This window comes from Rattus norvegicus, chromosome 17 (assembly GCF_036323735.1).
Source record: "Rattus norvegicus strain BN/NHsdMcwi chromosome 17, GRCr8, whole genome shotgun sequence".
In the NCBI taxonomy this organism is placed as follows: domain Eukaryota; kingdom Metazoa; phylum Chordata; class Mammalia; order Rodentia; family Muridae; genus Rattus; species Rattus norvegicus.
Window position 1 is genome coordinate 48,274,084 of NC_086035.1, and position 25,652 is coordinate 48,299,735.

At 39.6% G+C, this 25,652-nt stretch overlaps 1 protein-coding gene and 1 non-coding gene across 5 annotated transcripts in view; one reads left to right on the forward strand and one right to left on the reverse strand.

The window, feature by feature from the left end:
• Or2ad1 (olfactory receptor family 2 subfamily AD member 1) overlaps nt 1-25,652 on the forward strand; it is a 37,515-nt gene that overhangs the window by 10,336 nt on the left and 1,527 nt on the right. Inside the window, exon 2 of one of the 4 annotated variants that reach the window (XR_005495509.2) lies at nt 12,621-12,775. The exons of 1 other annotated variant lie outside the window; for it this stretch is intronic. Coding sequence is in view for 2 of the 3 variants with exons in the window: in XM_063276196.1 (XP_063132266.1) it covers nt 16,795-17,733 (939 nt within the window). In the remaining variant the exon portion in view is untranslated. Of the gene's footprint in view, nt 1-12,620; nt 25,614-25,652 lie in introns of those variants that run through there. 2 more of the 4 variants (XM_063276196.1, NM_001000106.1) reach the window with 2 other exon arrangements.
• Nucleotides 25,212-25,348, reverse strand: LOC120097979 (small nucleolar RNA SNORA2/SNORA34 family). The gene has a single exon (XR_005495933.1). It is a non-coding gene; the product is annotated as a small nucleolar RNA SNORA2/SNORA34 family (small nucleolar RNA).

Sequence of the window (25,652 nt, forward strand, 5' to 3'; positions counted from 1 at the left end):
TTACCTGTGGTCCTGAGGCTCAAGTTCGCTCGTGGGGTGCTGCCCACGGGCTCTCTGCAGCGGCAGCAACCAGTAAGACCTGTGCCGCCCCTTCCGGGAGCTTCAGTGCACCAGGGTTCCAGATGGTCTTTGGCTTTTTCCTCTGGCGTCCGAGATGTGTGTGCAGGGAGCAGTCTCTTCTGGTTTCCCAAGCTTGTCTGCCTCTCTGAAGGTTTAGCTCTCCCTCCCACGGGATTTGGGTGCAGAGAACTGTTTATCTGGTCTGTTTCTTTCAGGTTCCGGCGGTGTCTCAGGCAGGGGTCCTGCCGCTCCTGGGCCCTCCCCCACGGGAGCCCAGAGGCCTTATACAGTTTCCTCTTGGGCCAGGGATGTGGGCAGGGGTGAGCAGAGTTGGTGGTCTCTTCTGCTCTGCAGCCTCAGGAGTGCCCACCTGACCAGGCGGTTGGGTCTCTCTCTCACCGGGTCTCCATGTATGTCTTTCTGTGATTGGGTTAGCTCACTCAGGATGATATTTTCCAGTTCCAACCATTTGCCTACGAATTTCATAAAGTCGTTGTTTTTGATAGCTGAGTAATATTCCATTGTGTAGATGTACCACATTTTCTGTATCCATTCCTCTGTTGAAGGGCATCTGGGTTCTTTCCAGCTTCTGGCTATTATAAATAAGGCTGCGATGAACATAGTGGAGCACGTGTCTTTTTTCTATGTTGGGGCCTCTTTTGGGTATATGCCCAAGAGAGGTATAGCTGGATCCTCAGGCAGTTCAATGTCCAATTTTCTGAGGAACCTCCAGACTGATTTCCAGAATGGTTGTACCAGTCTGCAATCCCACCAACAATGGAGGAGTGTTCCTCTTTCTCCGCATCCTCGCCAGCATCTGCTGTCACCTGAGTTTTTGATCTTAGCCATTCTGACTGGTGTGAGGTGAAATCTCAGGGTTGTTTTGATTTGCATTTCCCTTATGACTAAAGATGTTGAACATTTCTTTAGGTGTTTCTCAGCCATTCGGCATTCTTCAGCTGTGAATTCTTTGTTTAGCTCTGAGCCCCATTTTTTAATAGGGTTATTTGTCTCCCTGCGGTCTAACTTCTTGAGTTCTTTGTATATTTTGGATATAAGGCCTCTATCTGTTGTAGGATTGGTAACGATCTTTTCCCAATCTATTGGTTGCCAATTTGTCCTAACCACAGTGTCCTTTGCCTTACAGAAGCTTTGCAGTTTTATGAGATCCCATTTGTCGATTCTTGATCTTAGAGCATAAGCCATTGGTGTTTTGTTCAGGAAATTTTTTCCAGTGCCCATGTGTTCCAGATTCTTCCCTAGTTTTTCTTCTATTAGTTTGAGTGTATCAGGTTTGATGTGGAGGTCCTTGATCCACTTGGACTTAAGCTTTGTACAGGGTGATAAGCATGGATCAATCTGCATTCTTCTACATGTTGACCTCCAGTTGAACCAGCACCATTTGCTGAAAATGCTATCTTTTTTCCATTGTATGGTTTTGGCTCCTTTGTCAAAAATCAAGTGACCATAGGTGTGTGGGTTCATTTCTGGGTCTTCAATTCTATTCCATTGGTCGATCTGTCTGTCTCTGTACCAATACCATGAGGACTTGAACTTTTTATCATATAAGTCTTCTACTTACTTCATCAGAGATACCTCAAGACATTTAATATTATTATTATATTTTTCTGTTTTTTTTATTAACTTGGGTATTTCTTATTTACATTTCTAGTGTTATTCCCTTTCCCCGGTTCCAGGCAAACATCCCCCTAATCCCTCCCCCTCCCCTTCTTTATGGATGTTCCCCTCCCCATCCTCCCCCCATTGCCGCCCTCCCCCCAGCAATCACGTTCACTGGGGGTTCAGTCTTAGCAGGACCAAGGGCTTCCCCTTCCACTGGTGATCTTACTAGGATATTCATTGCTACCTATGAGGTCAGAGTCCAGGTTCAGTCCATGTATAGTCTTTAGGTAGTGGCTCAGTCCCTGGAAGCTCTGGTTGCTTGGCATTGTTGTTCATAAGGGGTCTCGAGCTCCTTCAAGCTCTTCCAGTTCTTTCTCTGATTCTTTCAACGGGGGTCTCATTCTTAGTTCAGTGGTTTGCTGCTGACATTCGCCTCTGTATTTGCTGTATTCTGGCTGTGTCTCTCAGGAGCGATCTACATTCGGCTCCTGTCGGCCTGCACTTCTTTGCTTCATCCATCTTGTTTAATTGGGTGGCTGTATGTGTATGGGCCACCTGTGGGGCAGGCTCTGACTGGGTGTTCCTTCTGTGTCTGTTTTAATCTTTGCCTCTCTATTCCCTGTGAAGGGTACTCTTGTTCCCCTTTTAAAGAAGGAGTGAAGCATTCACATTTTGATCATCCGTCTTGAGTTTCATTTGTTCTAGGCATCTAGGGTAATTCAAGCATTTGGGCTAATAGCCACTTATCAATGAGTGCATACCATGTGTGTTTTTCTGTGATTGGGTTAGCTCATTCAGGATGATATTTTCCAGTTCCAACCATTTGCCTACGAATTTCATAAAGTCGTTGTTTTTGATAGCTGAGTAATATTCCATTGTGTAGATGTACCACATTTTCTGTATCCATTCCTCTGTTGAAGGGCATCTGGGTTCTTTCCAGCTTCTGGCTATTATAAATAAGGCTGCGATGAACATAGTGGAGCACGTGTCTTTTTTCTATGTTGGGGCCTCTTTTGGGTATATGCCCAAGAGAGGTATAGCTGGATCCTCAGGCAGTTCAATGTCCAATTTTCTGAGGATCCTCCAGACTGATTTCCAGAATGGTTGTACCAGTATGCAATCCCACCAACAGTGGAGGAGTGTTCCTCTTTCTCGGCATCCTCGCCAGCATCTGTTGTCCCCTGAGTTTTTGATCTTAGCCATTCTGACTGGTGTGAGGTGAAATCTCAGGGTTGTTTTGATTTGCATTTCCCTTATGACTAAAGATGTTGAACATTTCTTTAGGTGTTTCTCAGCCATTCGGCATTCCTCAGCTGTGAATTCTTTGTTTAGCTCTGAACCCCATTTTTAATAGGGTTATTTGTTTCCCTGCGGTCTAACTTCTTGAGTTCTTTGTATATTTTGGACATAAGGCCTCTATCTGTTGTAGGATTGGTAAAGATCTTTTCCCAATCTGTTGGTTGCCGTTTTGTCCTAACCACAGTGTCCTTTGCCTTACAGAAGCTTTGCAGTTTTATGAGATCCCATTTGTCGATTCTTGATCTTAGAGCGTAAGCCATTGGTGTTTTGTTTAGGAAATTTTTTCCAGTGCCCATGTGTTCCAGATGCTTCCCTAGTTTTTCTTCTATTAGTTTGAGTGTGTCTGGTTTGATGTGGAGGTCCTTGATCCACTTGGACTTAAGCTTTGTACAGGGTGATAAGCATGGATCGATCTGCATTCTTCTACATGTTGACCTCCAGTTGAACCAGCACCATTTGCTGAAAATGCTATCTTTTTTCCATTTCATGGTTTTGGCTCCTTTGTCAAAAATCAAGTGACCATAGGTGTGTGGGTTCATTTCTGGGTCTTCAATTCTACTCTATTGGTCTATCTGTCTGTCTCTGTACCAATACCATGCAGTTTTTATCACTATTGCTCTGTAATACTGCTTGAGTTCAGGGATAGTGATTCCCCCTGAAGTCCTTTTATTGTTGAGGATAGCTTTAGCTATCCTGGGTTTTTTGTTATTCCAGATGAATTTGCAAATTGTTCTGTCTAACTCTTTGAAGAAATGGATTGGTATTTTGATGGGGATTGCATTGAATCTGTAGATTGCTTTTGGTAAAATGGCCATTTTTACTATATCAATCCTGCCAATCCATGAGCATGGGAGATCTTTCCATCTTCTGAGGTCTTCTTCAATTTCCTTCTTCAGTGTCTTGAAGTTCTTATTGTACAGATCTTTTACTTGCTTTGTTAAAGTCACACCGAGGTACTTTATATTATTTGGGTCTATTATGAAGGGTGTAGTTTCCCTAATTTCTTTCTAGGCTTGTTTCTCTTTTGTATAGAGGAAGGCAACTGATTTATTTGAGTTAATTTTATACCCAGCCACTTTGCTGAAGTTGTCTATCAGCTTTAGTAGTTCTCTGGTGGAACTTTTGGGATCACTTAAATATACTATCATATCATCTGCAAATAGTGATATTTTGACTTCTTCTTTTCTGATCTGTATCCCCTTGACCTCCTTTTGTTGTCTGATTGCTCTGGCTAGAACTTCAAGAACTATATTGAATAAGTAGGGAGAGAGTGGGCAGCCTTGTCTAGTCCCTGATTTTAGTGGGATTGCTTCAAGTTTCTCTCCATTTAGTTTAATGTTAGCAACTGGTTTGCTGTATATGGCTTTTACTATGTTTAGGTATGGGCCTTGAATTCCTATTCTTTCCAGGACTTTTATCATGAAGGGGTGTTGAATTTTGTCAAATGCTTTCTCAGCATCTAATGAAATGATCATGTGGTTTTGTTCTTTCAGTTTGTTTATATAATGGATCACGTTGATGGTTTTCCGTATATTAAACCATCCCTGCATCCCCGGGATTAAGCCTACTTGGTCATGGTGGATGATTGTTTTGATGTGCTCTTGGATTCAGTTTGCCAGAATTTTGTTGAGTATTTTTGCGTCAATATTCATAAGGGAAATTGGTCTGAAGTTCTCTTTCTTTGTTGTGTCTTTGTGTGGTTTAGGTATAAGAGTAATTGTGGCTTCGTAGAAGGTATTCGGTAGTGCTCCATCTGTTTCAATTTTGTGGAACAGTTTGGATAATATTGGTATGAGGTCTTCTATGAAGGTTTGATAGAATTCTGCACTAAACCCGTCTGGACCTGGGCTCTTTTTGGTTGGGAGACCTTTAATGACTGCTTCTATTTCCTTAGGAGTTATGGGGTTGTTTAACTGGTTTATCTGTTCCTGATTTAACTTCGGTACCTGGTATGTGTCTAGGAAATTGTCCATTTCCTGAAGATTTTCAAGTTTTGTTGAATATAGGTTTTTATAGTAAGATCTGATGATTTTTTGAATTTCCTCTGAATCTGTTGTTATGTCTCCCTTTTCATTTCTGATTTTGTTAATTTGGATGCACTCTCTGTGTCCTCTCGTTAGTCTGGCTAAGGGTTTATCTATCTTGTTGATTTTCTCAAAGGACCAACTTTTGGTTCTGTCGATTCTTTCTATGGTCCTTTTTGTTTCTACTTGGTTCATTTCCGCTCTGAGTTTGATTATTTCCTGCCTTCTACTCCTCCTGGGTGTATTTGCTTCTTTTTGTTCTAGAGCTTTTTGGTGTGCTGTCAACCTGCTGACATATGCTCTTTCCTGTTTCTTTCTGCAGGCACTCAGCGCTATGAGTTTTCCTCTTAGCACAGCTTTCATTGTGTCCCATAAGTTTGGGTATGTTGTACCTTTATTTTCATTAAATTCTAAAAAGTTTTTATTTCTTTCTTTATTTCTTCCTTGACCAGGTTATCATTGAGTAGAGCATTGTTCAATTTCCAAGCATATGTGGGCATTCTTCCTTGATTTTTATTGAAGACCAGTTTTAGGCCGTGGTGGTCCAATAGCACGCATGGGATTATTTCTATCTTTCTGTACCTGTTGAGGCCCGTTTTTTGACCAATTATATGGTCAATTTTGGAGAAAGTACCATGAGGAGCTGAGAAGAAGGTATATCCTTTTGCTTTAGGATAGAATGTTCTATAAATATCCGTTAAGTCCATTTGGCTCATGACTTCTCTTCGTCTGTCTACATCTCTGTTTAATTTCTGTTTCCATGATCTGTCCATTGATGAGAGTGGGGTGTTGAAATCTCCCACTATTATTGTGTGAGGTGCAATGTGTGTTTTGAGCTTTAGTAAGTTTCTTTTACATATGTAGGTGCCCTTGTATGGGGAGCATAGATATTTAGGATTGAGAGTTCATCTTAATGGATTTTTCCTTTGATGAATATGAAGTGTCCTTCCTTATCTTTTTTGATGACTTTTAGTTGGAAATTGATTTTATTTGGTATTAGAATGGCTACTCCAGCTTGCTTCTTCTGACCATTTGCTTGGAAAATTGTTTTCCAGCCTTTCACTCTGAGGTAGTGTCTGTCTTTGTCTCTGAGGTGTGTTTCCTGTAGGCAGCAGAATGCAGGGTCCTCGTTGCGTATCCAGTTTGTTAATCTATGTCTTTTTATTGGGGAGTTGAGGCCATTGATGTTGAGAGATATTAAGGCATAGTGATTATTGCTTCCTGTTATATTCATATTTGGATGTGAGGTTATGTTTGTGTGCTTTCATTCTCTTTGTTTTGTTGCCAAGACGATTAGTTTCTTGCTTCTTCTAGGGTATAGCTTGCCTCCTTATGTTGGGCTTTACCATTTATTATCCTTTGTAGTGCTGGATTTGTAGAAAGATATTGTGTAAATTTGGTTATGTCATGGAATATCTTGGTTTCTCCATCTATGTTAATTGAGAGTTTTGCAGGATACCATAACCTGGGCTCGCATTTGTGTTCTCTTAGGGTCTGTATGACATCAGTCCAGGATCTTCTGGCCTTCATAGTTTCTGGCGAGAAGTCTGGTGTGATTCTGATAGGTCTGCCTTTATATGTTACTTGACCTTTTTCCCTTACTGCTTTTAATATTCTTTCTTTATTTTGTGCGTTTGGTGTTTTGACAGTTATGTGACGGGATGTGTTTCTTTTCTGGTCCAATCTATTTGGAGTTCTGTAGGCTTCTTGTATGCCTATGGGTATCTCTTTTTTTAGGTTAGCGAAGTTTTCTTCTATGATTTTGTTGAAGATATTTACTGGTCCTTTGAGCTGGGAGTCTTCACTCTCTTCTATACCTATTATCCTTAGGTTTGATCTTCTCATTGAGTCCTGGATTTCCTGTATGTTTTGGACCAGTAGCTTTTTCCGCTTTACATTATCTTTGACAGTTCAGTCAATGATTTCTATGGAATCTTCTGCTCCTGAGATTCTCTCTTCCATCTCTTGTATTCTGTTGGTGAAGCTTGTATCTACAGCTCCTTGTCTCTCTTTTGGTTCTATACAGGGTTGTTTCCATGTGTTCTTTCTTGATTGCTTCTATTTCCATTTTTAATTCCTTCAACTGTTTGATTGTGTTTTCCTGGAATTCTTTCAGGGATTTTTGTGTCTCCTCTCTATGGGCTTCTACTTGTTTATTCATGATTTCCTGATATTCTTTCAGGGATTTTTGTGTCTCCTCTCTATGGGCTTCTAATTTTTTATTTATGTTTTCCTGGAATTCTTTCAGGCATTTTTGCGATTCCTCTCTGTAGGCTTCTAGTTGTTTATTAATGTTTTCCTGTGTTTCTCTAAGGGATTTCTTCACGTCTTTCTTGAAGTCCTCCAGCATCATGATCAAAAATGATTTTGGAACTAGATCTTGCTTTTCTGGTGTGTTTGGATATTCCATGTTTGTTTTGATGGGAGAATTGGGCTCCGATGGTGCCATGTAGTCTTGGTTTCTGTTGCTTGGGTTCCTGTGCTTGCCTCTCGCCATCAGATTATCTCTAGTGTTACTTTGTTTTGCTATTTCTTACAGTGGCTAGACTGTCCCTATAAGCCTGTGTGTCAGGAGTGCTGTAGACCTGTTTTCCTGTTTTCTTTCAGCCAGTTATGGGGACAGAGTGTTCTGCTTTTGTGCGTGTAGTTTTTCCTCTGTACAGGTCTTCAGCTGTTCCTGTGGGCCTGTGTCTTGAGTTCACCAGGCAGGTCAGTTGCAGCAGAAAAGTTGGTCTTACCTGTGGTCCCGAGGCTCAAGGTCGCTCGCGGGTGCTGCCCTCGGGCACTTTGTGGTGGCAGCAACCAGGAAGACCTGTGCCGCCCCTTCTGGGAGCTTCAGTGCACCAGGGTTCCAGATGTCCTTTGGTGTTTTCCTCTGGCGTCCGAGATGTGTGTGCAGAGAGCAGTCTCTTCTGGTTTCCCAGGCTTGTCTGCCTCTCTGAAGGTTTAGCTCTCCCTCCCACGGGATTTGGCTGCAGAGAACTGTTTATCCAGTCTGTTTCCTTCAGGTTCCTGCGGTGTCTCAGGCAGGGGTCCTGCCGCTCCTGGGCCCTCCCCCACGGGAGCCCAGAGGCCTTATACAGTTTCCTCTTGGGCCAGGGATGTGGGCAGGGGTGGGCAATGTTGGTGGTGTCTTCCGCTCTGCAGCCTCAGGAGTGCCCACCTTACCAGGCGGTGAGGTCTCTTTCCCACGGGGTCTGGGAGCAGAGAGCTGCTGCGGGCCAGGATCCGCGGGTGTGGGACTTCCGGTAAACCCAGGACGTGCCCGGTCCTAGAGGAATTCTGCCTCTGTGTGTCCCGATTTCACCAGGCAGCTTTCTTGCAGCAGACAAGTTGGTCTTACCTGTGGTCCCGAGGCTCAAGTTTGCTCGCGGGGTGCTGCCCACGGGCTCTCTGTGGCGGCAGCAACCAGGGTAGAATTTTTTTTAGATGAAATTATAGTTATATTTATTTTTTTGAATTTTATTTTTTATCAGATATATTTCTTTATTTACATTTTAAATGTTATTCCCTTTCCCGGTTTTCTGTCTATAATCTCCCATCCCCTTCCCCTCCCCAATACGGGTGTTCCCCTTTTAAATTTCTTCCTGATTTCTTCTTTGACTCATTCATCATCCAATAATGAATTGACTAATGTCTATAGATTTCTATACTTACTAGAGATTAGTTTGTTGTAAGTTTTATTGCACTATAGGATACCTAGACTCATTTCAATCTTTCTGAGTTATTAGCATTTGTTTTGTGAACCAGGAAGGGGTTTATTTTAGAGACACTTCTGTGCTGTTTGGGTCAAATATTTTATAGATATCTGTTAGTCCATTTGATGTACAATGCCATTTAATTCTGATATTTTATTTTATTTTTTATTTTCTTTTATTTTCTTGAGTTTGTGGAGAGCTTTTTTTCCTTCTCCATCTTTATTAAATTGGGTATTTCTTATTTACATTTCAAAATGTTGGTTTCCAGGCCAACATCCCCCTAGCCTCTCTCCCTCCCATTTTATATGGGTGTTCTCCTCCCCATCCTCCCCCATCACTGCCCTCCCCACAACAATCTCGTTCACTGGGGGTCCAGCCTTGGCAGGATTAAGGACTTCCTCTTCCACTGGTGCCCCTATATTTTTTATTTTTTAAATATTTATTTTATTTTATGTGTATGAGTGTTTTGCTTGCATGTTTGTCTGTATATCATGTGCTTGCCTATGGAGGTGCTGCATTCCCTGGAGCTGGAGTTATGGATGGTTGTGAATTCTGAGACTCAAATCCCGTCCTCTACAAGAACAAGTACTAACTATCACGCCATCTCTCCAGCTTCTCTGTTTTTGTTCAGATGATCTGATTGTAAGAAGTGGGTTACTGAAGCCACTTACTATTCATAGGTTAATATTAATATGTGTCTTTAATCGAGTAATATACTTTTTATGAAATTGGATGAGCCAGAATTTGGCACATATAAACCTAGTATTGTAATGTCTTCTTGGTTAGTTGTTCCCTTGGTTACAGTGATGTGACCTTGTTTGTCTATTAATTATTTAATTAATTATTTCTATTACATTTCAATAGCAGCCCCCTCTTTTCTTTCCTCCTAGTCCTGCCCCGACAAATCCCTCCCCTCATGACACCCCCCTTTTCCTCAGAGAGGGGGATGCCCCTGTTTGGTGCCACTGCACCCTGGGACATCTAGTCCTAGCAGGACTAAACACATCCTGTCCCACTGAGGCCCAACCAGGCAGTCCAGGTAGGGGAAGGGAATCCAAGGGCAGGCAACAGAGTCAGAGACAGCCCCTTCCCCTACACTCCAATTGTTAGGGGACCCACGTGAAGATGAGGCTGCACATCTGCCACAAATATGTTGGGGCCTCAGACCCAGTCCTTGCATATTCTTTGATTGGTAGTTTAGTCTTTGTGAGTCCTGAGCCAGGATTTTGTAGGTCTTCTTGTGTTGTCCTTGACTCCTCTGGCTCCTTGACTCTTTTTTTTTTTTGTTTGTTTGCTTAAAGTCTATTTTATCAGCTATTAGAATACCAATGCCTACTTGCTTCCTAATTCCATTTGTTTGGAGAAATTTTGTCCATCTTTTCAGTCTAATCTAAGATGGTACCTGTCTTTAAAGCTAAGATGATTTTCTTGTAGACAATAGAAGGATGGGTTTTGCCTTTAATCCTTTCAGTCAGTTCTGTCTTTTGATTGGAGAGCTGAGCCTGTTAAAATCATTTTTAAAGGTATATGTTGATTGCAGTCATATCTGCATTTACATTGATCACATCTTACAGAGTCTCATTGGTGACAAGGTCTGTCTCTGGCATTATTGAAGCCTTGAATGAAGGAAAAACCAGCCACCCATGTGATGATGCTGTAGGAACATAAGCCAGGATGATGCACATTGATCCTCAAGGGAATCGAGCATCAAAGACAGTTAAGGGCCCTAAGAGCCAGAGAAAAGGGAAACAAAAACAGCCATGCAGGTCAAGCACTGTTCTTGAATATATATTAACCTTGACTACAACCCCAGCCATACTTAGTATGCCTTTCCAGAGACCCTGAGGAAAGGACACAAAAGTTACTATGTGGTTTAGTCTTTGCTAAAATGCTTACAGGAACCCTTGCTACATGCCCCATTGTCCCTCCTTTTCTCTACATCCAGGATATCCTTAGAATCCAAGCTTAATTTTTTTTTTTAAATCAGTGAATTACTAGATATGGAGTCAAAGAAGAAAAGATCACCCTCGCTCCCACTTTTTCTTAATTATTTGGATTCTTTTTTCTTTTTAAAGACTTTATTTTATACAGCGCTATATGTGAATAGAGCACATTCCCTTTTCTTTTTAACCATTTGGATTCTTCTTTTTTCTTTTTAAAAGACTTTTATTTATTTATTTTATACATATGAGTGCTCTATTCACATATATGCCTATGTGCCAGAAGAGGGCATTAGATCCCATTATAGATGGTTGTGACATCATGTGGTTGCTGGGAATTGAAAGCAGACAGTGCTCTTAACCTCTGAGCCATCTCTCCAGCCCCTATCATTTGGGTTCTTTATGAACAAGAAATCATTCAAGTCTTCTTGACATTAACACCTTTTTCCTGAGGAAACCTTGATGTCTTGACTCTTTTATCAGAATCCCACAGCACAACAAGGCCACAGGTAGATAGCATTTATAACATTTCAACTGGCAATAATTTGAATGTCTATCATGCTATGTGCTGAAGAATATGTAGATCAATAGAATAATCTCTATGTGATAAGTGTAGGACAAACTGATGAAATTTATTTTGGAGAATTCTAACATATTCCATACACCAGAAATTTCCCTATATTAGGCACAGATACCACGACTTTTTTGAGTGTGTGTTCAGTTAGACTTACATGAAATCACTCATCATGGAGCCATTCACATAAGCTAAAGACTGTAATCTGTGTGAATGTCTATCCACAAGGGAGTCTATAACTACATGCTCATCCAATGGTCAGTGAGTCACAGCTAGATACAACTTACCAAATAAATCTGACAAAACTATTATGTGAGAAAAAGAAAATCCTCCAGAGTGCCATAAACTATGATTTCTTTGCTTAAATTCAAAGCAAATAAGCTTATGAACGAAGGCTATTTAAGCACTCACATATGAGTGTGGGGTAAGTTATGTATTCTTTTTAACATAAGAGTGTAATGAACATGATTCATCACTATGATTTCATATGAATCAGATAGGAATGAGGCAAGAGTGGGAAGGCAGGAGGCTCTCAGCTAGTGTTAAATTTCCAGTCATTAAACTGAAGGTAGCCTCAAGAATTTTCACTTGTAAAAAGGATATGGGACCAAAGCCAAATTTTTTTCTCATCTGTTATTCATTGTTATTCATTGACAATGGAACAAGGATGATATAACTCATTACTAATTAGTATGATTACTTCAGAAATACATTAAGAGATCAACCATTTTCCGTTCTTTAGCTGGAACACTTAGGTAACAAGTTCTTCGACCTGATACCAACTGATCAAAAGACATTTCAAATTATGTATTAATCTTCATAGATAGAAATCTCACAGTTCTGATTTTTAATATAATCTTAATACTATGTATTTAAATCTATCAATGAAATTAATTTCTTTTGAAATATAATTGTTTTTGAAGTATAAAACAAAAAGAAGAGGTGAAAGCATTGTCTTAAGGGAGTTCATCATAAAATGGTTGTGTGGATAGAATTCTGACTATAGTCATAAATTTCCTTAATCACCTCTGTGGGACACCAATCCCCTCGGGCCCAAACCACACCAACAGAGTAGCCTTTAGGGTTGTGCACAAGTACTTCCTTGCTGTAGTCAAGTAGCCTTGGAATACAAGTTGAAGAACACAGCGTCCTCATACAAAACAGTAAGTGTAATAATGAGTAAAAAGATGCCATAAACAGTTTCACATATTGTAACAAAAATGGCTAGCCAAGACTGACTCACTGATTCTTAAATTGTCTTCAGATCTAATTTTAATCCAGCCACTCAAATTAAATCGATACTATTACTATTGAACCTTAGTCCAACTGTTGCTTTTAAGTACGAATGCCTTTGTGGGATTGATATAAATAAGGCTGGTAGTCCATGCAACTTTACTTTCAGCTTTTTCAGATCCTCATGCACAAGGACTTTCACTGCAATATTAACGAAAGGAGAGATCATCTTAAGTGGGAACATGGGCACATTTGAACTAGAGAAAAACATAATAACTTCAGACTATCCCTGGCTGGAAACATATTCTAATTATCCTGTCCTCGGTGAGTATTGGCTGCTGCATGCAACAGAAAAGAAATCAGTGTAGGCCTCAGTGGAGCAGATTAGTTTGTGTACTTTGATGTTTCTGATGATCTTCAGGCACCGAGCACTGTGATAAATATTCTAGATTTACTCTGTTATGTAAACCTTCTCCAAGTATGGAACAAGCAGGGGCTGTTTGACAACTGCTGGTGAAAGAAACCAAGATTGTATAAAAGCCAATCAGCCTGAGAGAGTTCATACAGTAAAGGAGCAGCAGACCCCGGAGGCAGTAGTTGTACGGGTTGTCTGATCCCAGGATCTTAACTCCCTTTGACCTTATCTTTTCCTGTTTGGACTTTGTATGACAACAGCATTCCTCTGGGTTTATCAGTAATAAATAAGTTATCACTTAACATGTTTTGAGTATTAAGACAGTTTCAAACTTATATATATCAAATTATGCCCAGGTATGCTTAGTTCACGTAACTTAGTAAATGAAATAATACATTAAATTGGAAACTGAAATATACCCATGACACGCCAGCTTTGTTTTAAATGGAGTGGGCCCCCCTTTTACCACTGATGCCTTCAAGTAGTGTTCTAATTCTCATTTTTAATATCATACTCATTGTTGGGGATTTAGCTCAGTGGTAGAGCGCTTGCCTAGGAAGCGCAAGGCCCTGGGTTCGGTCCCCAGCTCCAAAAAAAAAAAAAAGAACCAAAAAAAAAAAATCATACTCATTTCACATTAAAGTTAAAAAACACCCAAAATTTGAGGTCAAAGGCCTCTAAATTGACAAATGGAATGGTTAAAACACAAACATGTTAAAACAATGCCATATTTAAGTTACAACATGAAATTACCATGAGCACTTCTGCTGGGCATTTTTAACAAGGATGCTCAGGGTCTCGGGTGATTCAAGGTTTATGAAGAGCCAGTAAAGTTTGAATCTAAAATATTGACATGTGTTTTAGCAAGGTACGGGGATCACAGATGATCCCAGCTTTCTTCTGTAGTGCTGCCTCTTTACAGCTTTGCATTCAACCTTGATTTCATAATTTAATCCATGGATGAACCCTGCTGGCCCCTGGAAAGCAACAAAACCAGTTCAAGGTCACACAGCAAAAGGAACATCTGGTAAAGTGCTCTGTGTGCAAAGAGAAATCAAAGAGTTTATTTGATAATAGCTTCTGAAGCTAAAAGAAACAAAATATATTTAATGCTTTTATTATTATTTTTGTATGGTATGTGCGTGTATGTTTGTGTGTTAGGCATATGGCCAAGGAACAACTACTGAAAGTTGCTTCTCTTTTTTCACTATTATGTGGGTTCTGACAATGAAGTTCAGGTTTTCAGACTTGTCAGATAGGGGCCTTTTAAAGCTGAGCCATCTTGTTGAACCTCCATATTTTGATAAGTTAAATGACCCAATATACACTTATATTTACATGCTTAATCTAATAAAATGAAAAGTAAGGATGATCACCCAGTAAGCATCATGGAGGTGGATGGTTCAGAAAGAGTTATAAAGAGTGAGATGTAGAGAAGGCTTCTGGGGCGGTTGTACTGTTTTTTGCCTGTGTCCTAGTTATAGACTGTTTATCTACTTGTCATCTTCCTTATTTCACTATTGCATCTGCTTTACTTATTAATAAATGCCATTTTAGATGTGAAGCTATGGTGAATAGACTATTACTGCTGTTAATTTAGGAATCAAAAGAAAGGGTCAGTGCCGAGACTTCCAGAAGGAGAGTTTGTGCCTGGTCTAAGTATTAGGCGCCACTTAGAGAGAACACAGATTCCCTTCACTGCTCATATGCAGTAGGAGTTGTTGCAAGCTTTCTGGAAAAGATATCTATGCTGCAGAAGGCTAAGTCACAACTTCTGAGATCTGTTTCCACTTTAGAAGTCATGGTGTTTTAAATTCTGAACATTCTCAGCTTTAAGAAGTCCAATGACCCCAGGTAATTTGTAATCACTGCATTTTGGGAGCTGAAGACTTCTGCCCCAAGGTTTCTCTGCACAGCATACATATTGTACTATGTGTTGCACATAGAAGTACATTTGTACATTTTAGAAGCCAGGTTAAAAAAATCAAGACATTTTAGTTTAACTCTAAACTGTCATGTAAAACTAGTAATGCAAAAAATGAGGGGGTCAGGGAGAATAATGCTTGTTTGAAGTGTGGGTAGTCTGTTCTTTTAAATGTAATTTAAATGTAAGCCCAGGTTTTAGAACTTTCATGAGTTTCAATAACCTAAAGAAGTGAACATAGTTACATTTTTTTCACATACAAAGAGCTTAGTATTCAAATAGGTTAAATTACTGCCCAAGAGTAAAGTTTGTGCCTGAGATTTAATGTCATGAAAATTGCTTGAAATTTATCAAGGGGTGGTGGCACATTCCTGCAATTCCAGTACTTGAGAAAGGCAGAGAGATCAGGAATTCAAGGCTACATAGCAGGTTCAGGGTCAGTCTGAGCTATAAAACTTTGTCTCAAAAAGCATCACACCCAAGGAAAAAGAAAACAGAAAAGAAAACAAACTCATCTAAGCACTATGCTTGACTTCAGTGACATTCTACTAATATAAAAATCTTATACTCAGGTAATTAACACATTCATACTAGGAAAACTACATTTTCAATCCATGTAATTTGTGAATAAATCTTCCTTTTTTATAATTAAAATATTTTCATGCTCTAACTAAGGTTTATACAATGACAATTTATCCCTATCTTATTTTAATGAACACAAGTCTTTATTTTTCATGCCCCTAAGAACACTATAAATATAAGAAACTCTAGTTCTAATGTTCATGGTCAAAGCTCACTGACAAAAAAGATATTGTATGACTAAACATTGCATGTTTGTAAGGATATGCCACATAAATCAGAAATAGTAAGATTGATGACTGTTTTATTCCCTATTTATTCTCTTCTAAAGGTAACTAGGTGATAGTTTTTCCATTATGAGGTGCATAGTAACCAGAAACCCATTCATGATTGATGAATTTGAGGACAGTCACCTCGATGCTTATCCTATGAACTATCTCTTGCTTATCATCTGCCTGGCTACTTCGGTAGAGTGGTTGGATAACCGGAAGCTGTTGTGTCTGTGATGGCAGAAAGATTCTAGAACTAGTTCAATGTTTAACCCTGAATCTGAAAAGTAAAGCAGAATGCAGGGTACAATACTTATTAAAATGGGGTGAAAACATAAAGGTTAATACTTAAAAAGGTTATCATTTCTTTGCAAACAATGACATATCACCAGCAATCGCAAAAAAGTGTAGTGAACATCAAAGCTGATACAGAGAAAGCACAAAGCCTATGATGTTGAACAGAGTAGAACATAGAAGAGGAGGTGGTGTGATTATTATAATTATAATGGTGGGGATGCAGGCATTTGTAAATGAATATAAGAAAAAGTGATTCTGTTATCAAGTGGTGGAGCATGTAAAATATTAAAAAGCTTGTTTGAAGCTCAGTTCCTTTGATAAAGGAAAGATTAATCACAATCAAGTGATAAATGCCATAGTTCCAGGGGAAAATTTCAAGGTCTTTTCCATGCCAGCAGGGTATGGTGATTCAAGGCCAGCACAGGTAACAGTTTAAAGCCCTGACACACACATACACGTGCATGCACACACACACACACACACATGTTTATATATATTATATATGTATATATAACATATAAAGTATGTACTCTCACTTTTATAATTGTCATGCTTTAACACAAAATCAAAACACACAGAACCATAAGTGAGATGTTATGGCATACTCATAGTTTTTAATGATTTCTAGTGCACAAAGACAGAGTTCAGAACATTGTAGAAACACTTGGCTACAAGTAACTATGAAGAAACTCTGGTCATTGAAAAATAGTTTAAAATATGGTGTAATGAGAAGACACATGCAGATGCATGAATTTTAGACCCTCATGACAAAAGTCAGAGTCTTTCCATTCCACCCAAGGCTGAAATTTTTTTGATTATTATACTATCATTTCCTAGTCTTTCCAAAGGAGCAAAGGAAATGAACAACACAAGCTCCGAGACAGACTTCATCCTTCTGGGATTTTCCAGTCAACCCCAACTGGAGCACATTATCTCTGCAGTTGTCTTTGTCTTCTATCTTGTGACTCTGGTAGGAAACACAACCATTATTCTAGTGTCCTATCTGGACTCTCAGCTCCATACTCCCATGTATTTCTTCTTATCTAATTTGTCTTTTGTGGACCTCTGTTATACTACTAGCATTGTCCCACAGATGTTGGTAAATCTATGGGGCCCAAAGAAGTCTATTACATATGGAGGCTGTGCGCTCCAGTTCTTCTTTGCCCTGGATCTGGGAGCGACAGAATGTCTCCTCTTGGCTGTGATGGCCTATGACCGCTATGCTGCTGTCTGTCAACCTCTTTACTACACAGTAATAATGCATCCTGTTCTTTGCCAGAAGATGGTTCTGTCAGCCTGGTTGGGTGGTCTTGGCAGTGCCTTAATTCTTTGTCCCTTGACTTTGAAGTTGCCAAGGTGTGGGCACCGGGAAGTGGATAATTTTTTCTGCGAAATGCCAGCATTGATCAAGATGGCTTGTGTTTATTCCAGAGTAATTGAGATTGTTGTGTTTACTCTTGGAGTTATATTTCTTCTAGTACCTCTATCTTTAATTGTCATCTCCTATGCAGTTATTACTCAAGCTGTGATGAAGATCAAGTCGGCGACAAGGTGGAGAAAGATCCTTAATACATGTGGTTCCCACCTCACGGTAGTAACTCTGTTTTATGGAACACTCATTTATATGTACATGAAACCACAAAATATCGTATCCCATGAGGAAGGACAGTTTTTTACCCTTTTTTACACCATTGTCATCCCCAGTCTTAACCCTTTGATTTATACCTTAAGAAACAAAGATGTAAAGAATGCAGTGAAGAGAATTCTAGGAATGTGCAAGCATTCTGCCAAAGTGTGAGGTCAATGGAAAAATATTCAACCAGAATGTGGAGATAGAGCTTGGCCCTTTTCATAGGTAGTGCAATCAGTCAATTCAGGACTAACCCTCTGGCATCATCTTGTACCTAGAATTTTCTCAGGCACAGTGTTGGCTTTCACTATGATGCAGTGGATGTGTTGAAACTGGAGCCAAAATAAACACTTCTTTTTTTAAGCTGTGTATGTTCAGGTGTTTTATCAGATCAATGAGAAAAGCAATTATGAAGAGGGAGGAGGGAAGAGGGAACAAGGAGAAGTAGTAGGAGGTAGCTATTCACAAATATTTAAGCTTTTGTCCCCTTTATATGGGTTTAAGTGGATTGAGTGGCCACATGAAAACAATGAATCATGTTTTATGTTCTTGTGTGTTAACTGAGATATCTAAAGATAGCAGAAATCCATCCATTTTTATTGTCATTGCTATTCTACTAATCTATTATCCCATATTTGTAGTACCAATAAAACTGTAGGATCTATATTTAAGGCCCTTCTTCTTAAAAATTCTCCAAAATTTAAATTCTAAAAGTAAGTTCCTGTCAGCATGCACAGTTCATTGTTGACACTTGTTTTTGCAAGAGCGTGGTGGCACTATGGCTATAGTCCAGAATCTCAGCACCAATAGTGTACTCCATGAGAATTAATGGCATCAGGTCACTGCTTGGTCCATAGCTATTGTTATAAGGAGGCTGTCATCTTCTGTCTTTATTTCTGGCTTTTGAATTTCTGAGGTATGGGCCTACCCAGCATTAACATCATGCTGATTTCTCCCATAAGGTTGTGTGGCAAGTTGTCAGAACTGAGTGAAATCTCTCTTCAGGAAACAAACTCCTCTGGTTGGCAATAGTCTTCACTCTTTTCCTTTGCTCAACGTGAGATTCTTAGGAAAATCCCTATTTCTTGGATTCCATTGTTTCAGTAGTCTGAGAACCAAAGGTAGGGTTTATACAGACAGATAAACAAAGAAGCAAGGTTATTACTTAGAGCTGAACAAGAAGACAGGTTTAGTTAATGCCAGAAAGAGGCATGACTGTAGGGAAGCAATCTTCATGCCATAAATTTGCAGAGGACTAGGAGAAAGCTATTGTGGACATTTTTTTTGCACACATTGCATACATGAACCCCTGAGGAGGAAGGCTTTATTATTTTCCTATGGGTTGGAAGTTTTGAAGTCCTTGTAATATCTGTAGCCATGCCAACAGCACACACCCACTCAGAACTTCAGACAGTCAGAGATTTCTCACCTTCCTAGAGTACAGTACCAGAACACATGCTAACATGGAAGGAGGAAATCTCCTCGGGTCCCAGTTCCAGAAAAAGAATGGCAGACAGGCAAAGAATATTGAGAGCAGGTGTGTGTGTGTGTGTGTGTGTGTGTGTGTGTGTGTGTGTGTGTGTGTGTCTGTGTCTGTGTCTGTGTCTGTGTCTGTGTCTGTGTGTGTCCATATGTAACAATAACAATCAAAGGAGAAAAGGCCATGATTTCCAAAAGGATCAAGAAGGGATTTGAAGGAAGATAAGGGGGAAATGATGTGATTATATCTTAACTAAATGTAGCAGACAACCCAAAGGTGGGCTGTGAAGGCAGTGTTGACCATGTGCCCTGCAGTATACCTTTGTAAATAGCATATGTCTGCCAGTTGTTGTTGTTGTTTTTTTCTAATTTTTGCACCACCCATGGTTGCATTCCTGGTTTGTTATCTTTCACCACCACAGTCTGCCATAGGTCTGGAGAAGGAGGCCTGAGGATGCGATGACCACATTGTCATTTGACAGGTGGTCAGAATAGCATCTTTATGAGCAGCTGGCTTTCCATGTGTTTCTGTGAGTCTACTCAACATCAATGCCTATTTGTTAAAAAACAATTGTCAACTAAAAGTACTCATATCTAATAAGTCAGTAATAATGTAATTTATCTGCTCTCAGTAAAAAGCCATGCTAGAGAATATTAAAGGGTATGAAAAACAGTACTTTCAGGAGTGTATATCTACTACATATGTTTTATATGTATGTATATATATATATATATATATATGATGTTTGTTGCACATGGACGTAATGTCAGCTACACATAACTCTATTTACTTGCCTATTAATTAACTTTTTTAAATCTTTTCACTAAAATATTACCCCAGACAAAGTATCGTGCCATGGATTAAGAATGCAAGAGCAATTTTGATTTGGTTTCTCAAAACCTTTCCTGTAAGTTTCTCTTCCAGGATCTATGAATAAAACTTTCCTTTGTCCTAGAATAATCTAGTTTCTTACCTATCTACTTTCTACCAGCTTAGTTAATTATTATTTAATTATCTTTTTATTGGATATTTTATTTATTTTAATTATGTTTAATATTATTTTACAGTCCAGTAATTATCCCCCTCTTGGTCTGCCTTCTAACAGTTCCTCATCCCATTCTCCCCCGTTCCTAAGAGGATGTCAACCTTCCCCCCCATGATAGGCCTCCATACTCCCTGGTTTCTGAAGCCTTTCAAGGTTTAGGTGTGTACCCTTTCACTGCATGTGACAGCAGCTTGTGGACTTTGGAGCCATCCTGCTGATAGATAATCTTGTAATTTTCCAATACTAGCATTTTTACCTGCTGTTGAGAAGGTGAGGAAGGCAACTGATATACAAGTGCATGGATTCTCACTTCTGTTTCTAACTGTACCTGTTCAGACTGAAAGCCATGGTGGTGGCATCTACAAAGCATAATTTCCACATAGATGCATCCTTAGAGGCCTTACTCAGAGCTGTTAAACACTGCTTTTTGATTGTTGTTTGTGAAAATTACTTTATTATTTGCCCCCTTAAAACTACAAATGAAATCTAGGGAGCTATCTGCTGTCCAATTTCCATAGGAAGAAAGATTAGCTACCACTGTGGTATGGTAAAGAATAAAACTCATGGTAATAAAAAAAAATCTTAACTAAAAAAATAAAAGGAGCAGGATGAAGAAGAGGAACAAGAGGGAAGAGGAAGAGGAGAAAAAGGAGGAGGAAGAAAGGAGAGGAGGAGGAGGGATAGGATAGGGATGAAAAAGGGATAGGAAGGGACTTCTGGAAAAGGAATCCATTTACTTAGGAATGAAGGATACCAGTGAGAAGTGGAACCTCATAAATCTAAAAGGCTTCTCATAGCTAAAGATACAATAAAGTGAGGAAAAACCCAAAGAATGGGAGAGACTCTTTGCCAACTATTCACCTGATAGGGGATTAGTATCCAGAATGTACAATGAACTAAAACAAACAAACAAACCCAAAGTGCCAAAACAAACAAACAAACAAACAAACAAACAAACATTTCATTTTAAAAAATGGGTTATGGCTCTGTACAGAGAGTTCCAGAAAAAATGGCTGAGAAATAGCTCAAGTGTTTATCACCTTTAGCAATTAGGGAAATGAAAATCGAAAGAACTTTGAGCCAGGCATGGTGTCATATATCATAAATGCTAGCACTCAGGAGGCAGAAGTGGGTGGATCCCTGAGAACTTGAATTTATCCTGGTCTACATAATGAGTTCTAGGATAGCCTGTGTGCCATAGAGAGACCATGTTTCAAAACCAAAACAAAGCAACTTGCCCTGAAACAACGTTGAGATTTCATCTTACTCAAGTCACACTAGTGAAGATCTACAAAACAACTGACAACAGATGCTGGAAAACATGTGGGATTCTCGGTGGTGGTGGCACAGACCTTTAATCCCAACCCTCCAGAGGCAGGTGGATCTCTGTGAGTTTGAGGTCAGCCTGGTCTACATAGTGAGCTCCAGGACAGAGAAACCCTGTCTTGAACCCCCGACCCCAAATCTGGGGAATACGGGAAATTTCACTTACCATTGGTGAGACTGCAAACTGGTGCAGCCACCATATGACACAGCTATTCCACTCCTCAGCATATCTGTTAAGGACTCAGCATCCTACTCCTTAGGTACTTGCCTAGCCTTCTTCAGTTTATGTGTGTATGCCTCCATTTTGCAGGGAACAGGAAGCATATTACCTTAGTTTTGTCCCGTTTGTTGTTTGCCAACTTTAGGATCCTTGGAAGTGACACTGACACTCACCATTTTGGGAAGCCTGCCTAGTGCCTCCATACTTCAGAAGAGTCCTTTATTGTTTGCTCTAGATGCATTTAATCTCTGTAAAAGAGGAGATGAATACCAGGAGTCTAATGTAGTGAATCAGTGAAAGAGTCAACAAAAGAAAGGAAAATGATGTTACAATCCATCTTAAACCTAGGAAATTAAGGCTTAGAAACATTGTTTGATTAGATTCTGTTCTATACTCATTCTTTATTTGAGACATGCTAACAATGTTTTCCTTTCTTTCTTTCTTTTTTTTTTTCCGGAGCTGGGGATCGAACCCAGGGCCTTGCGCTTCCTAGGCAAGGGCTCTACCACTGAGCTAAATCCCCAACCCCGAGACATGCTAACAATGTAATCCAGTTAGTTCTGGAACTTTCAATTCTGAAGGAGGCCCAAATTCTCTCTAATGTGGGCTCCATGGGAATTTTGGGTTGATTTCCTGACATGACAGATTAGAGAAGCCTAAAATAGACTCATACAGTATGTGCTAGTATGACAGGTATATATTATATCTGAGATTTTTTTTTAAATGAAGGAAAACATGAGATTCAAATCTGGTCTGATTTGTAATCTAGTATTTGTCTTCTCCTTTAATTACTGTTTATGCTTTTAAAAGTGTTGATCCTGTGTTGTGGAGCTTTTGCCAGGGTGGCAAATCTCATGAATGCTGACATGACTCCTTGTTCAAAAAGCAATTTATTAAACTGAGAATTTTATATAATTAACAGTATTAGTTATTGACATTTACATCTTCAAACATAGGTCAGAGATCTATTCATCTGAGATCAGGTTGATTAGCTCTCCTAGGCATTGATTCATTGCTAGAAGTTTAACATTTAATAACAATTAAATAGATATACTTTTTACAATGATCTAAATTCCTAAATTCAGATAACCAAAAGTATCCTCAATACTGATTTAATTTCTATAAAACTTTAAGATTATCAGCCTGAGAATTAGAGTTAGTTGAGTTTCTTTTCTTTTTTTATTGGATATTTTCTTATATTTCAAGTTTCCTCTCTGGAATCCCCTATCCCTTCCCCCCTCACCTGGTCTAGAGAATCAAATAAACACATTAAAAAAATAGGAGACAGAGCTAAAGAAAGAATTCTCAGCTGAGGAATATTGAATTGCTGAGAAGTAACTACACAGATGTTCAACATCCTTAGTCATTAGGGAAATGCAAATCAAAACAACTCTGAGATTCCACCACATATCAGTCAGAATGGCTAAGATCAAAAACTCAGGTGACAGCGGATGCTGGCAAAGATGTGGAGAAAGAGGAACATTCCTCCATTGTTGGTGGGATTGTAAGCTGGTACAACCACTCTGGAAATCAGTCTGGCAGTTCCTCAGAAAATTGGATATAGTACTACCTGAGGACCCAGCTATACCCACTCCTGGGTATATCCCCAAAAGATGCACCAACATATAACAAGGACAAATACTCCACTATGTTCATAGCAGCCTTATTTATAATAGCCAGAAGCTGTAAAGAACCCAGATGTTCATCAACAGAGAGATGTGGTTCATTTCTCCGATATTAAAAACAATGACTTCATGAAATTCTTGAAGCTCAGAGTACCCAAGATACAATCTACAGACCACATGAAGCTGGAAGACCACATGAGGTTGGAAAGCCAAACAGCGGATGCTTCAGTCCTTCATAGAAGGTGAAACAAAATATTCACAGGAGGAAACACAAAGACAAAATGTGGAGCAGAGCCTGAGGGAAAGGTCATCCAGAGACGCTCCACCTGGGAATTCATTCATTCTTTATACAGTCACCAAACCCAGAAAATATTGTGGATGCCAAGAAGTGCATGCTGACTGGAGCCTGATGTAGCTATCTCCTGATAGGCTCTGCCAGAGCCTGAGAAATACAGAGTCAGATGCTTTAAACCAACCATTGGACTGAAAATGGGGTCCCCAGTAGAGGAGTGGCTGGATATAAAATCAGCTCAAACAAATCAGTAGCCTTCCTCTACTCAAAGGATAACAGGCTGAGAAGGAAAGGATACCTTTCACAATAGTCACAAACAATATAGAATACCTTGGTATGACTCTAACCAAGCAAGTGAAAGATTTGTATGACAAGAACTTCAAGTCTCTGAAGAAAGAAATTGAAGAAGATCTCCTATGCTCACAGATTGGCAGGATTAATATAGTAAAAATGGCCATTTTGCAGATTGCTAAAAGCAATCTACAGATTCAATGCAATCCCCACCAAAATTCCAACTCAATTCATTTGGAATAACAAAAAACTCAGGAAAGCAAAAAACTATTCTCAACAATAAAAGAACTTTTGGGGGAATCACTGTCCCTGACCTCAAGCTGTATTACAGAGCAATAGTGATAAAAACTATATAGTATTGTTACAGAGACAAGCAGGTAGATCAATGGAATAGAATTGAAGACCCAGAAATGAACCCACACACCTCTGATCACTTGGTCTTTGACAAAGGAGCTAAAACCCTTCAGTGGAAAAAAAAGACAGCATTTTCAACAAATGGTACTGGTTCAACTGGAGGTCAGCATGTAGAATCAATCCATTCTTATCACCTTGTACAAAGCTCAAGTCCAAGTGGATCAAAAACCTCCACATAAAACCAGGTGCACTGAAACTGATAGAAGAGCCTTGAACAAATAGGCACAGGGAAAAATTTCTAAACAGAACACCAATGACTTATGCTCTAAGATCAAGAATCGATAATGGTACTTCATAAAATTTCAAAGCTTCAGTAATGAAAAGGACACTGTCAATAGGACAAAACAGCAACCAAGGGATTGGGAAAAGATCTTTACCAATCCTATATCTGATAGAGGGCTAATATCCAATATATACAAAGAACTCTAGAGTTTTATTTCCTAAGTGGGAGGTTTTTTCTAAGTGAGAGAGGGGTGGTGCCATGACGAGTCAGAGTCACGTGGTGGTTCAAGCCCTGGAATCTTTTTTTTTTTTATCCTGGGGAGAAACCCCATTTTTTTCCACGTTTCTAATTTGAGTAAGTTTAAAGCATACAAGTTAGGGCACTAACAATAGTACTGCCTAAAATTCACAGTACAGACTCATGTTCTGGGCAGAAAACCCACAGTAATCCTTTTTTTCTTGGTGACAGATTTAACATATAACTTAATGAACAAAGCTAAATCAGTAAAGCATTAGTATCATACACAAACTATGGAACCCCACTAAGACCGTCAGCCATACACATCTGTCACAAACAACATGGCTGTTTCTTTGGCTCCCTGCCCCCCCCCCCCCCACTTCACCTACCCTAGACAGGATTTTGCTGAGGCCCAGGCAGGTCTCAGATTCTCAATTCTCTTGCCTTACCCTCCCAAGTGCTATAATCACAGAGCAGGGTACCATATCCAGCCAGATGTTTGTTTCTAATGAATTGACCATTACATTTTTAAATTTCTGGAATGGCCAACAGACCATAGAAAGACATTTATTTAGGGACCTGCTTGAAACCAACAGCTTCAGCAAACTGCTGGCCTTGATTCAGGGCCAAAAGCCCTGGAATCTTAAACAAAAGAAACACAGAGGGAATTTTGATGGGGATTGCATTGAATCTGTAGATTACTTTTGGCAAAACCTGATAAAAACAACAATGCCAACCAACCAGAGCTCCCAGGGACTAAACCACTGTTGAAAGACTATTCATGGACTGACCCAGGGCTCCAACTGCATATGTAGCAGAGAATAGCCTTGTTAGGGCACTAGGGAAGGGGAAGCCCTTGGTCCTGCCAAGGTTGGACCCCCAGTGCAGGGGAATATGGGGGGCAATAAGGGGGATATATAGGGGTATACTCGTA